The sequence below is a fragment of the Gopherus flavomarginatus genome, chromosome 9 (genome assembly GCF_025201925.1).
Source record: "Gopherus flavomarginatus isolate rGopFla2 chromosome 9, rGopFla2.mat.asm, whole genome shotgun sequence".
Taxonomy (NCBI): Eukaryota; Metazoa; Chordata; order Testudines; family Testudinidae; genus Gopherus; species Gopherus flavomarginatus.
Genome location: NC_066625.1, coordinates 92,528,043 through 92,542,588, shown reverse-complemented (window position 1 = coordinate 92,542,588; position 14,546 = coordinate 92,528,043). Strand labels below are relative to the sequence as shown.

General features: G+C 47.6%; 1 protein-coding gene across 18 annotated transcripts in view; it reads right to left on the bottom strand.

The window, feature by feature from the left end:
* PPIP5K1 (diphosphoinositol pentakisphosphate kinase 1) overlaps positions 1-14,546 on the bottom strand; it is a 232,533-nt gene that overhangs the window by 137,584 nt on the left and 80,403 nt on the right. For all 18 annotated transcript variants that reach the window (XM_050967192.1, XM_050967191.1, XM_050967205.1 and 15 more), the window contains 6 exons: positions 12,941-13,068; positions 12,454-12,568; positions 9,782-9,889; positions 6,025-6,141; positions 5,265-5,429; positions 1,518-1,608 (listed from right to left, as the gene is read on the bottom strand). In XM_050967192.1, coding sequence (XP_050823149.1) covers positions 1,518-1,608; positions 5,265-5,429; positions 6,025-6,141; positions 9,782-9,889; positions 12,454-12,568; positions 12,941-13,068 — 724 coding nt within the window. The remainder of the gene's footprint in view (positions 1-1,517; positions 1,609-5,264; positions 5,430-6,024; positions 6,142-9,781; positions 9,890-12,453; positions 12,569-12,940; positions 13,069-14,546) is intronic.

Below are 14,546 nucleotides of genomic sequence, written 5' to 3'. Positions count from 1 at the left end.
TTTCCCTCTCAATTGCTCAGGTTTTACTTTCTTGCAATACTATACTTGCACTAGTTCTACAGTGGCCATAGAGCCTTCCAAGGAGACAAGAACTGAATTTATAATGTTAAAGAACAAGAAAAGCAGAATTTTCTTTTGACAAAACCCGGCAGGACTTCTTCATACAACATAAAAAAAGCAACAAAATGCACAGGCTCATTTACTTTCCCTTGGAACAGCCAAACTTTTAGGTACAGTAAATATTCCAGGACTGCAGAGACAGAGGCAGGTGCTAGAACTGTCGCCTTCTGTATTGTCCAGAGTGAACACCTCCAGCACCTTGCTGCACAGAGCTGTTTTATGGATAGTTTGCAATCTCCCACAAAAATGTGCTATCCTTCTAAACCATCATTATCTGCATCTGTTACGGTTTTGCTTTGCAGGCAGGCAGCAGCAGAGACTTGGTCTCTGGATAGAGAATTTGACTCTGTTTCTGCAACAGGAGTTCTGGGAGCATTAGGAGGCTCTGATCAACAAAATCCAAATTCTGGCCTGACAGAACAGCACAGTCATGGCTTTCTTAACCTTGTACCAAATGTTTGGCTCAACTAGGCAACTTGACAAAGCTCCAACACAATCTGACTTCAGTGCCTGGGCCACAAATACTCAACAGTGCGGGGAGGGATAGCTCAGTGGTTTGAGCATTGGCCTGCTAAACCCCGAGTTGTCAGCTCAATCCTTGAGGGGGCCACTTAGGGATCTGGGGCAAAATCAGTACTTGGTCCTGCTAGTGAAGGAAAGGGGCTGGACTCCATGACCTTTCAGGGTCCCTTCCAGCTCTAGGAGATAGAATATCTCCATTACTGAAAAAAACCAACAGTGGGAGTCTGTGCTAAAAATACTTGCAAATAGTGCCCAGAAGTTTTTTCAACAGCTTCAGCTGGCACTCTACCTAGGAAAAGCTAACCAGATCAGCGATGGGTGCTATGAGCCATCACCATTGAACAGACAGTGGTTGGTGAGTGATCTCCATTGCCTTGATGAGGCCAAAAAATCTTAACATGAGGAAGAACGGATTATAGACAACAATCCATCTATGGGAAGAGCATGGCAAATGAATAAATTAACCCAGCTGTGATTCAAAAAGCATGCCCATTTCAGCTCTATATAGAATCCACATACATCCACATCTCAGATTTTGGCCAGTAACTTTCCTTCTCTCTGCTGAGGATAAAATAGTGCACCGTGAAATATGCTGCCATGGGAGCAGAAACCTGCTCTGCAATTATGCATCTGCTACAAAAGGTAACGTGTGCACTTTCAGCAGTAAGGACCTTGGCTGTGTGAGGAGCTCAGGAATGAAGGAGATAGAGAACTGCACAGGAAACGTATTGTATGCTGTAACGTGTGTTACATAAGAGGACATAATACATACACAGACATACATGGAACTTGAGCCAGATGGACATGTGGAGGGATGGACAGATGCACACAGAGAGAGAGAGGTACAGGTGGACAGGTCGAGTACAGGCTCGTACCTAGGCCACTTTGCTTCATTTCAGTAGATTGTCTGGAGTAGGAGGAGAAGAGGCGATACCCTCCAGTTTTGGAAGAGGACTCGGACAGCACCTGTAGAAATAAGAGGAATGCTGACTGCACCATTAAGGATTCCTGGCTGCTCTACCCACCACCGTCAAAGCACTTCACAAATGTTAGTAAGAGGTGGAGAGGATGTGTCTCATTTTAACAACTGAGGGGAAGGGACAATTGGACAAGCACAAAGAGCCAATCTGTGCCTGATTCTCACTGGCAGTCACAGAGAGTTGTTAAGCGTTGACCTGCCTTTTGCATCTTTAGAAATCTCCCCCTAAGGAACTTGGCACAAAGCTGAGAATAGACTCCCATGTTCCAGCTCTGATCACCAGAGGATTTCCCCTCTAGGGCACACACAACCCATGTCAGCACCACCAAGTGCAGATGTTTCCACATAAGAATAGCCATACTGGGGCCAGACCAAGGGTCCATCCAGCCCAGTATTCTGCCTCTGACAGTGGCTGTGGTAGCAGATGGCAGAACAAAACAGGGCAATTTCAAGTGATCCATCCCCGTCATCCAGTCCCAGCTTCTGGCAGTTGGAGCTTTAGGGACACTCAGAGCATGAGATTATGTCCCTGACCATCTTGGCTTATAGCCACTGATGGACCTATCTTCCATGACCTTCTCTAATTCTTTCTTGAACCCAGTTTAAAAAAAAAAATTATAGTTTTGGCCTTCACAATATCCCCTGGCAACGAATTCCACAGATCAACTGTGTGTTGTGCGAAGAAATAATTCATTTTGTTTACTCTGCTGCCTATTAAGAACCTGAGTTCACCAGATGAAATTGCATTATGAAAAGGGGTAAATAACTCTTCCCAATTCACTTTCTCTGCACCATTCATGATTTTATAGACCTCTATCATATTCCCCCCACCCTTAGTCATCTCTTTTCTAAACTGAACAGTCCCTTTTTTTTTTTTTAAATCTTTCCTCATATGGAAGCTGTTCCATACTCAATCATTTTTGTTGCTCTTCTCTGTATCTTTTCTATTTCGAACATATATTTTCGGAGATGGGGAAATCAGAACTGCATGCAGTATTCAAGATGTGGGCATACCATGAATTTATACAGTGCCACTATGATATTTTCTCTCTAATTCTCTCTCTCTTTCCTAATGGCGCCGAACGTTGTCAGCTTTTTTGACTGCCACTGCACACTGAACAGATGTTTTCAGATAAACTATGCACGACTCCAAGATCTCTTTCCTGAGTGGTACCAGCTAATTTAGACCCCATTGTTTTGTATGTGTAGTTGATTACATTTTCCAATGTGCATTACTTTGCATTTACCAACATTGAATTTCATCTGCCATTTTCTTGCCCAGTCATCCAGTTTAGGGAGATCCCTTTACAAACCTTCATAATCAGCTTTGGACTTAACTACCTTGAGTAATTTTCTATCACCTGCAAATATTGCCACCTCACTGCTCCTCTCCTTTTCTAGATAATTTATGACTATGTTGAGCAGCACTGGTTCCACTACAGACCCTTGGGGGACCCTGCTATTTACCTCTCTCCATTGTGGAAACTGACCATTTATTCCTACCTTTTGTTTCCTATCTTTTAACCAGTTACTTATCCATGAGAAGACCTTCCCTCTTATCCCGTGACTGCTTACTTTGCCTAAGAGCCTTTGGTGAGGGACCTTGTCAAGACTTTCTGAAAGTCCAAATACACTAGATCCATTGAATCACCCTAGGATCATCCCCAGACCATGGTTAATTTATTGTGTGCCAATCACCAAAAAGGCACTGGGATTTCATGGCTGACAATAATAAGGAAGGCCCAAGACAGCCAAAGATCCCTCCGCCCAGAACATCCCTTCCCCAGCCTCCAAGAAAACAGCTAGAATTAAGGCAAGTGAATAGTCCCAGAAAGGAGGACACACAGTGCTGAAAGCAGCTTGAAGGGGATTTGGATACTTGTGAGTCCCCACCACTGAGACAGTCCATCCAGACTGAGCCTGAGGACAGGGAGTAAGGCCAGCCCTGCTCAGTTCAGTTGCCCTGGCAGGACAGTGGATAGACAGTCCTATAAGTATATTAGCCCTATGGCAGATTAAGAACTTCATAATAAACCTCCACTGCACAATGTAAATCACAGATGGCAGGCACCACCCCTTCCCATGAGCCTACAGGAGGCAGATAGGCCATATGGCATCTTCCAGTTTAACTTCATGAGATAAGTGCAGAGTACTGCACTTAGGATGGAAGAATCCCATGCACTGCTACAGAATAGGGACCGAATGGCTAGGCAGCAGTTCTGCAGAAAAGGACCTAGAGGTTACAGTGGACAAGAAGCATCATTTTGGGCTGTATAAGTAGGGGTATTGCCAGCACATCGAGGGAACGTGATCATTCCCCTCTATTCGACATTGGCAAGGCCTCATCTGGAGTACTGTGTCCAGTTTTGGGCCCCACAGTACAAGAAGGATGTGGAAAAATTGGAAAAAAAGAGTCCAGCGAAAGGCAACAAAAATAATTAGGGGGCTGGAGCACATGACCTATGAGGAAAGGCTGAGGGAACTGGGATTATTTAGTCTGCAGAAGAGAAGAATGAGGAGGGATTTGATAGTTGCTTTCAACTACCTGAAAGGGGGTTCCAAAGAGGATGGATCTAGACTGTTCTCAGTGGTAGCAGATGACAGAACAAGGAGTAATGGTCTCAAGTTGCAGTGCGGGAGGTTTAGGCTGGATATTAGGAAAAAAAATTTCACTAGGAGAGCGGTGAAGCACTGGAATGGGTTACCTAGGGAGGTAGTGAAATCTCCTTCCTTAGAGGTTTTTAAGGCCTGGCGTGAGAAAGCCCTGGCTGGGATGATTTAGTTGGGGATTGGTCCTGCTTTGAACAGCGAGTTGGACTAGATACCTCCTGAGGTCCCTTCCAACCCTGATATTCTATGATACTCCCTCCTTCACCCCAAGCCCCCTCCTGCACTCCAACCCCTAGCCCTGAGCCCCCTCCCGGAGTTAGCACCTCAAACCCTTCCCTGCCTACCCCGGCTCCACACTGCTCCCAGAAAGGGCCAAGGGGTCCCTAGGAGGTGCGGGGAGCACATGGCTCCGTGCGCTGCCTCTCTCTGCAAGCACCGCCCCCGCAGGTCTCCTGGCCAATGGGAGGCGCGGGGGCAGTGCCTGAAGGCAGGAGCAGCGCACGGAGGGAGACCCAAGGCTGCGGGGCTGTGCTGGCTGCTTCTGGGAGCAGCGTGTGGTCAGGGTAGGCAGGGAGTCTGCCTTAGCGGCAGCAACATTGCACCACCAGAGATCGTAATCAACTGGGAGATCCTCTAGGATCGACCACTCGATCATGATCAACCGGTTGGTGACCACAGCCCTAACTCCTTTCATGGCAGTAACTCAGACCCTGGTACACTGTTCAAAGTGGAGTCCCAGAAAATGCAGCTTTTCTGCAATGATAAAACGGAGATGCCCAGTCTGGGCAAGAGGACTAGATCAGAGCAATTGAAACTATGGAGGGAGGGATAGCTCAGTGGTTTGAGCATTGGCCTGCTAAATCCAGGGTTGTGAGCCCAATCCTTGAGGGGTCCACTTAGGGATCTGGGGCAAAAATCAGTACTTGGTCCTGCTAGTGTAGGCACGGGGTTGGACTCAATGACCTTTCAAGGTCCCTTCCCATTCTAGGAGATAGGTATATCTCCTATTATTATTTTATACCTGCCCCATTACCTCCATGGACCCAGTTTTCCGGTTGCGGATCAAGGGCGATCTCCGCTGAATGCAGATTGGCTCAGACGGTTGGGGTGACCTTTCTTGTGCTTGGTCTGTCTCATCAATGCTCTTCACTTTGGAGAGATCCTCCATGCTGCCCTGGTTTGGCTTCTTATCATCATTCTGCATGAAGGAAATACTGGTAGCATCACTAACACAACTAGCAGTGCAGGCCCATGTGGGATTTATTGAGAGGAAAAACAGGCCCAGCAGAATTCCAGTCAGACACCTGTAAACATACTTCGTTTTGTACATCTCCCCACACCCAGCCCTGAAACCTGAGACAGACACACAGTACCCAGCCAGCCAGGAAACAATCCCTCAAATGACCCTCAGCTGCCAAATAAGCTACTGCAAGAGCAGGCCTGAGACATGGCCTGCTGGCCGATGGAAGCACTGCAGCATGCAGTGGAGCTGCTAGGTATGTGCGTATCAGAGTGTGACTAAGGATTCTGGGTCAGACTGCACCTGGCCCTGCTGTGAGCACACCAGAGCCTGCTCCGCCAGTATCACAAGGGCTCTTCTGAGCACATATGGGTCCCAGCCCCTTTTCTAAGGATGGGGGAGAGGTGGGCCTGTGGCTTCACCTCTTTCATTAGCACGCTGCTTTTCCCTCAGGGGCAGTGCAGTTGGTGTGCTCCACACCATCTCCCACAAGGCCTGTGCCTCAGTGACACAGGCAGGCCCTTCAAACAGGGCACAGTGACTGCAGACTCACTTCTGCTGATGCAGGCCGAAAGCCAAACCCTGTAGGGGCACTTCCATCTTCCTCACATCCCTTCACACCTGGGCTGAAATGCAGCTCCACATGAAAACGCTCCTCTGAAGATGGGTCCTGAGAACACAAAAATCAGCCCCACCTTCAGCTGTGATACTGGCCCTCAGCCCTTTCTCCTCCATGCCAAACAGCACACACCCCACGCACACCGCTTATGCGGAAATGCAGAAGCAATGAGACAAGCACAGACATGCTAACCTGGGCTTTATGTCTCACCCAGTAGCACAGAGCTCAGTATTATGTTTACCACAGTAACTTCCGGAGAACCCAATCAAGACTGCCCTATGCAAACATACCCAGAGACACTGCACCTGCCCTCCCTTCAAAACTGATCACACACTGGGGAAGGTGTGTCTTACACCTTCCTTGACTTTGGCTTTATAGATTATGATTTCCAGGACAACACAGGCCAGGGAATCTCACCCAGGATGCCTCCTGGCTGGGCTACAGCAGATCTTTGAGAAAGACACACCCAGTCGTGATTTCACACACACACACAGACTCTGAAGGAGAATCCACCATATCACTGGGCAAATTGTTCCCAGGGTTAGTTACTCTGACTGTTAAAACTTCCCACCTTATACTCTAGTTTAGATTCGTCTACTTTCAGCTCTTTTTTTCAAATCATGAACAGAGATATTTATTGAATACTTCTGTCTTTTCTGCATCATTATTGGCAATTTTATCATCTCTATCTAGTGCAGACTTACACCATTGCTAGGATTTTTTTCCTGGATATTTAAAAAAAGTCTGTTATTGTCCTCTTAATCCTACTATAGATTTTTGGCATTGATTCCTTTGGCATCCTGTATCAATTGTCTGCATTTCATGACTAAAAACATAAGAACTTCAGAATGGCCATATTGGGTCAGACTAAACATCTATCTAGCCCAGTATCCTGTCTTCTGACCGTGGCCAATACCAGGTGCCCCAGAGGGAATGAACAGAACAGGTAATCATCAAGTGATCCATCCCGTCACCCATTCCCAGCTTCTGGCAAATAGAGGCTAGGGACATCATCCCTGCCCATCCTGGCTAATAGCCATTGATGGACTCATCCTCCATGAACGTAGCTAGTTCTTTTTTTTAACACTGTTATAGTCTTTGCCTTCACAAGATCCTTTGGCAAAGAGTTTCACAGGTTGACTGTAGATTGTGTGAAACAAATGCTTCTTTTTGTTTTAAATCTGCTGCCTATTAATTTAATTCGGTGACCCTTAGTTCCTGTGTTATGAGAAGGAGTAAATAACACTTCTATTTGCTTTCTCCATATCATTCATGATTTTATATGCCTCTATAATACCCACCCTTAACTTTCTCTTTTCCAAGCTGAATAGTCCCAGTCTTACTAATCTCTCCTCATATGGAAGCTATTCCATACCCCCAATCATTTTTGTTGTCCTTTTCCAATTCCAATATTCTTTTTTGAGACGGGGCAATGTGGCAGGGTGGTTATCCTCTCCTGCCCTGCGGGGCTTGAAACAGCCCATGAGAGGGCTGTGGCTGGGGCAAGAAGCCTGGGCTGATTGGGGAAAGTAGGCTCAGCTGTGGCCATGCCCCAATCAGGCCTCAGCAGGCTCTATATAAGAGGGTGGGAGCCAGGAGCTCAACAGTCTCTCTCTGTGTTCAGGAAGAGAAGGGCCTGGCTGCAGGAAGGTTAACTAGGTATCTGGAGTGGAGCAGGGCTGGGGAAAGGCTAAGGGAGATGGGGAATTCTAGCCTAGGAAAGCCCCAGGCTGCAGACCTGATAAGGCCTATTAGGAGAAGCCCACAGGCAGTCAGAGGCAGCAGGTCCATACCTCTTTGCCTGTGATGAGTGGCTTATACTGCAGTCTGCCCCAGTGAATGGGAGCAAGATGGAGACTGGACAGTAGCCAAGACTGAGGTGAAGTGGGGATAGTGGGTAGGGGATCCCCTGGGAGGGGCAGACCCAGAATTGTGGGGGTACTGCCAGGGGGCAGCACCCAATTAAAGGGGCACTGGGGTCCTGGGAGGGACATGGGGGCCAGTTGTGGTGGTGAGACACCGGCCTGAAGAGGGCCTCCAGAGGCTGGATGCTAATTCCTGAAGACAACCAGCAGGAAGTCCTGCAGGGGTGAGTCCTGTGTCACTACAAGTGGCCACATTTTTATACAATATTCAAGATGTGGGTGTGCCATGGATTTATATAGTGGCAACATGGTCCCTTTCTTAATGACTGCTAATTTAATAGATTTTTAAGGCCAGAAGGGACCATTATGATCACCTGTCTGACCTTCTGCATAATGCAAGCCACAGAATTTCATCCAGTGATTCCTGCCTCAAACCACCATTTAAGTCATTGTTACCAACCTCCTCATTTTTCCATTTGTGTGTGCAATGCTATAGTGCTCTCTTCTCTTCCCTTTTTAATCAGGAAGGTTTTTCTGTGACTGGGAAATTTTAATTTTTTTTTTGGGGGGTGGGAGCATCTACTAAAAATTTTTAAACAACTTCCAATTATCATTCAAAGTGCCAAGTAAATATTATTGGTTAGGACAATATTTTGTTTACAGATAACAAATGTATTTAGGTTATGTTCACTTACACCTAGGCCACGTCCAGACTACAGTTTTAAAATCGATTTTAGATACGCAACTTCAGCTACGTGAATAACGTAGCTGAAGTCGAATTTCTAAAATCGAGGTACTCACCCGTCTGGATGGCGCGGCATCGATGTCCGCAGCTCTCCGTGTCGATTCCGGAACTCCGTTCGGGTTGATGGAGTTCCGGAATCAATGTAAGCGCGCTCGGGGATCGATACATCGCGTCCAGACTAGACGCGATATATCGATCCCCGAGCAATCGATTTTAACCCGCCGATGCCGCGGGTTAGTCTGGACGTGGGCCTAGGCAACCACTACTGTTTAGCTCAGTAATTAATTTATCTCAGCACAATATTAGCCACAAATGCCATAGTTGGGCTATTCTCCTCTAGGAGGCTCAGCCCCTAGATTCCAATAACTAGAGGGCCACAGTCACTCCCACTAAATCAAGGGAGGGTTAATGAGTGGTAGCTGCCACAATGAGTCAGAAGGGCTCCGCTAACCTTTCCCTACAGAGTTCCAACATTTATAACACAGGGGGTCAGTAGAAGAGCACAGCCAACCTATTACAACAGAACTGACTTCAAGTGCTCTGCCCCAACCGCTTACAGACGATGTCTTTTCTAACAATACACTGGGAGAAGAGGGGAGTATTCTCTCTCTCTCACCAGTGGTCAAAGACTACGACTAATAAAAGGCTGTTATGTCTGGCCTCCAGCACCTCTGGGATGATCCCAGCCAAAGGGAGCTGATAGCAGAGGTGTCTGATCATAGATTCAACTAGTCATAGATTAATCCTGTGACTGGAAAGGGCTGCTCAGCAGCAGGCTATTTTTAAATACCAATTTGAAATTCCCTTAACTAAGTGAAGGATTCTGGTCTATAGATTCTTGGCCAAACAGGAACTCTTGGCTCTAGAAACTTGTGTTTTGGGAGGCTCTTCAGCCTGGGAGACTTCCCATCTAACATTTCAGAAAGAAAATGTGCAATCAGTTTTGGGCCCTCACTGCCTGGTAAGACAGGAGGCCCGCCAGTGCCTTGCCACCTGGGCAAAGACAGGGAGTACTGGATCCTGGGGGCCACTGTCTCACATCACAGGAGGAAAGATTTTACTCTAGTTCTAGATCCCTCACCTTGTTGTTGTCTTCGTAGAGCATGATAACAATCTGGGTCATGTAGTTCAGTTCTGAGATAGCACTCAAATAGTCCATGGCTCTCTTCCACTGCTGGTCCTTGGACTCCTGATACATACACACAAACAGTTGCATGGGATAAGCAATGGCAGACAACTTGCAGCACTAAGTGAAATGGGTCTGAGAGGGTTTCCTCTCCACAGTGTAACATCCCTGTCAGCACAAACACTTTGCTCAGCTAATCAGCAGACAGAACTGAACATGGAGGAGTTTTCAGAAAGAAATGATGGCAGGAAGGGATACTCCAACTACAGCTACAGCCCATGTTCAGATTTTAGCACATCCAGCAGCAACCTCCCCTCTAATGTCATGCTGAGATTTGGAACACAATCCATAAGTTTCCCTAACATGCTGGTTCTCAAATAGTGGTCTGCAGAATGAAATATGTGGAAGAGGCAGTGAGAAAATGGAGGGAGGAGAATGGAAAGGAAGGAGGGTTGCTCTTACAAAAGGGTCTGATAAATAGAAAAACCAGAGAACACTTTGGACATCCCATTTATGAGATGGGAAGGGCAGCACATCCTGCAGCATGGTGTCCCCTGACCTCTCACCAGGGCACAGCCATGCCCCCAAGGTAGCATGCCATGCAGCACAGTATCCCCTGACACTACAGGGGATGGGGAGTGTAAGCAAAACACCCTGGACATTGACCAGAAAGTTAGACAAAGTCACATATGGCTACTTTCCTCAAACAGAGCTGCCCCAGGAACAGGAACTTGACCCTGCTAAACAAGCCCTAACCCCTACAAAACTTCTGGGAATAGCACGATAGGAGACAAACGCGAACAAAGAACATGATTAAGCTGTTTGTGAGGCAGCGCATTTCTTAGCCCTTCTAATACCCGCAGGGAGTGTGTGTGCAGAGCCAACCCCATCAACCACTGAGGCTCGGGAAAAGATTTCTCCAATTCAAGCTCTGGCAATGGGAAATTCTACTTTACTCTTATCAAAGGAGACACAGGGCTCAGTCTTCAAATGCCAGGTCCTTCCATTTCCTTCTTGCTGAAGAGAGCCACTCATACACAGACTCATCACAGGACTGGAAGAGACCTGGAGTGGTCATCTAGTCCAGTCCCCTGCACTCAAGACAGGACTAAGTATCATCTAGACCATCCCGACAAGTGTTTGTCTAACCTGTTATTAAAAATCTCCAATGATGGAGATTCCACAACCTTCCTGGGAAACTGATTCCAGTGCTTAACTCCTCTGATAGTTCGGAAGTTTTTCCTAATGTCCAACCTAACCCTCCCTTGCTGCAATTTAAGCCCATTGCTTCATGTCCTATTCTCAGGGGTTAAGGAGAACAATTTTTCTCCCTCCTCCTCGTAACAGGCTTTTATGTACTTGAAAACTCATGCTTCCCCTTAGCCTTCTCTTCTCCAGACTAAACAACCCCAATTTTTTCAATCTTCCCTCATAGCTCTTGTTTTCTAGACCTTCCATCATTTTTGTTGCTCTTCTCTGGACTTTCTCCAATTTGTCCACATCTTCTCTGAAATGTAGCGCCCAGAACTGGACACGATACTCCTGTTGAAGCCTAATTAGCGTGGATTAGAGGGGAAGAATTGCTTCTCGTGTCTTGCTTACAACACTCCCGATAATACATCCCGGAATGTGTTTGTTTTTGTTTTTTTGCAACAGCGTTACACTGACTCTCATTTAGCTTGTAATCCACTGACTCCCAGATCCCTTTCTGCAGGACTGCTTCCTAGGTAGACATTTCCCATTGTACATGTGTGCAACTGATTGTTCCTTCCTAAGTGGAGCACTTTGCATTTGTCTTTATTGAATTTCAACCTATTTACTTCAGGTTCTCTCTAGTTTGTCCAGATCACTTTGAATTTTAATCCTATCCTCCAAAGCACTTGCAACCTCTCCCAGCTCAGTATCATCTGCAAACTTTATAAGTGCACTCTCTATGCCATTACCTAAATATCTTCAATGATTTAACAGAACTGGCCCCAAAACTGATCCCTGCGGGACCCCACTCAATATGCCCTTCCAGCTTGATTGTGAACCACCGAGAACTACTCTCTGGTAACAGCTTTCCAACCAGTTATGCACACACCTTAAAGTAGCTGCAATTTCAGCTCACTTCAGGGGAACATTTAGTTCCAAGTCAACGACTCAAAGAAGGCCAAGCTCCACTCTAGAGGCTCTGCTCAAGAGGAATTAGCTTCCTTTCCCTTCCCTTCCAAGAGCAGGGTGAGGAGAGGAGAGTAGCAGATGCCAACTCTCTCACTTGGGCCCTCTCTGTCACCCTTACTCGCACTCAGTAGAACCGTATTACTCCATGAGCTATGCCACTGAAATCAGACTTCTGCCGGGTTCCCACTAAAATCAGTGGGGCTGGTCTTGGAATGAGGTATGATTCAGCAAGAACATGGAGCAAGAATCAGACCCTTGGCAAAAACAACCCTCCACATGCCAAAGATGAAAATAAGCCACAACATGCAAACATAGCAGAGATAGTGCTGGTCAGAAGCCAGTGGTATGAGTCATTGGTGGGGCGTTAGCTAGAAGGGGTAATCTGCAGCCGCACACTGGTCACCCTAGACAGGGCTGATGAAGAAAGGGGGAGGTTTACCCTGTGATACTGCTGGCACACTTACATCCAAGAGCCCACCATAGCGGAAGATGCTGAGCAGGGAATGTACGTGGCTCTCGCTGGTAAAGTATAACCGTGTCCGGACATGGCGACCTGGGGACAGGACTCCTCTTGAGTACCTAAACCAAACCAATGCAGCTTAGTTCATATGGACTCTCTCAAAAATGCATGCCTAACAGAAATAATTCTGCAGAGATAAATACACCCACATTTGAGGGTAGCAGAGGTAGAGCAAGATGCAAGGAGCAAGTGGCCTGCTACACAGCATCCTAAGGAACAGGCCTGTAGGAATGGTGTAGTCATCTCCCCAGCCAAACACCTGCTCCCCTCTGCACATTCTGATAAAGGCAGCAACACTCCCTCTCCCCGTTCCGATGCACTACTGCCTTCGTTTAACATCACTGGTTGGTCCATCTAGGTCAACATATAGCATGGCCTTCTCAGGGCACAGAGTGTCCCCCACCAGTGCCAACATGCAGCAAGGTCCTTACAAGGGGTGCAGCTTGTTGACAGACTCATCCTCATGGGTTCTTTGCAGGTCCAACTGGATCTTCTTGATGAGAGGAAGACAGAAGCCAATAGCAATCTCCAGCTTCTCCTCCTTATTAATCCCATATTCCTGCAGTAGTAACAGGAAGAAAAGGACATAAGAACAGCCATACTGGGTTAGACCAATGGTCGGTCTAGCCCAGGATTCGGTCTTCAGATAGCAGCCAATGCCAGGAGCTTCAGAAGGAATGAACAGAACAGGTAATCAAGTGATCCATCCCCTGTCATGCAGCCCCAGCGTCTGGCAGTCAGAGGCCTAGGAACACCCAGAGCATGGGGTTGCAGCCCTGACCATTTTGGTTGATAGCCACTGATGGACCTATCCTTCACGAACTTCTACTCAGATTCTGGTGTGGTTTTGCAAAGACTGTAACTTGCTATTTCCACTTACTGATATCCAGGCTGGGGGTGGGGGGGGGGGCATCCAATATGAAAGGTGCCTACTCATGGAATCTCTCAGGCAGCAGGTGGGAGAGCTACAGGAGGAGGTGGCTAGGATGAGGAGCATCCATATCCACGAGCAATTCCTGGACAGTGTCCATGTGGAGACAGCTGAGGTAGCTGTCCCAGTTCACAGGACCGCTGACACACCACTGGTGGAGGAGGAGATGGCTCAGGGTGGACACTGGCAGCTGGCTACTTCTGGCAGCGGGCAGTGCTCCACCTCTGCTGCGAACCCTCCCGCCGTGGTAATAGGTAGCCGTTATGCTCTTCTTGATACAGGAGAGAAGGAATCACCCCCTACAGTAAAGGAGGAGAAGCCTCGTAGCCCTAAGGCTGGGAGGTCTGCTGCCACCACTGAAAATAGGAAACGTAGGGTAGTGGTGGTCGGAGACTCTCTGCTGAGGGGGACGGAGGCGCCCATCTGTCGCCCTGACATTTCATCTCGGGAGGTATGGTGCCTGCCGGGGGCCCGTATCCAAAATGTTAGAGGCATCGTCGAGGATTATCCGGCCTTCTGACTACTACCCCATGCTACTCATCCATGTGGGCACAAACGATACTGCGAGGTGTGACGCTGAGCGGATCAACAGTGACTACAGGGCTCTGGGAGTACGGGTGAAGGAGTTTGGAGCGGAGGTGGTATTCTCTTCGATTCTTCCTGTCAAAGGTAGGGGCCCGGGCAGAGACAGATGCATCATGGAGGTGAATGCCTGGCTGCGAAGATGATGTCACCAGGAGGGCTCTGGCTTCTTCGACCACAGGATGCTATTCGAGGAAGGACTGCTAGGCAGAGATGGCGTTCACCTTTTGAGGTGGGGAAAGACCCTATTTGCACACAGACTGGCTAACCTAGTGAGGAGGGCTTTAAACTAGGTTTGACGGGGACAGGTGAGCAAAGCCCACAGGTAAGTGGGGAACATGAAGACCTGGGAGATGGGTCAGAAACAAGAGGGAGTGTGGGATATAATGGCGGAGAGAAAGGAGGGTCAGAGCAAAACTGGGAGGCAAGATCAAACCAGTATCTTAGATGCCTATATACAAATGCAAGAAGTATGGGTAATAAGCAGGAAGAACTGGAAGTGCTAATAAATAAATACAACTATG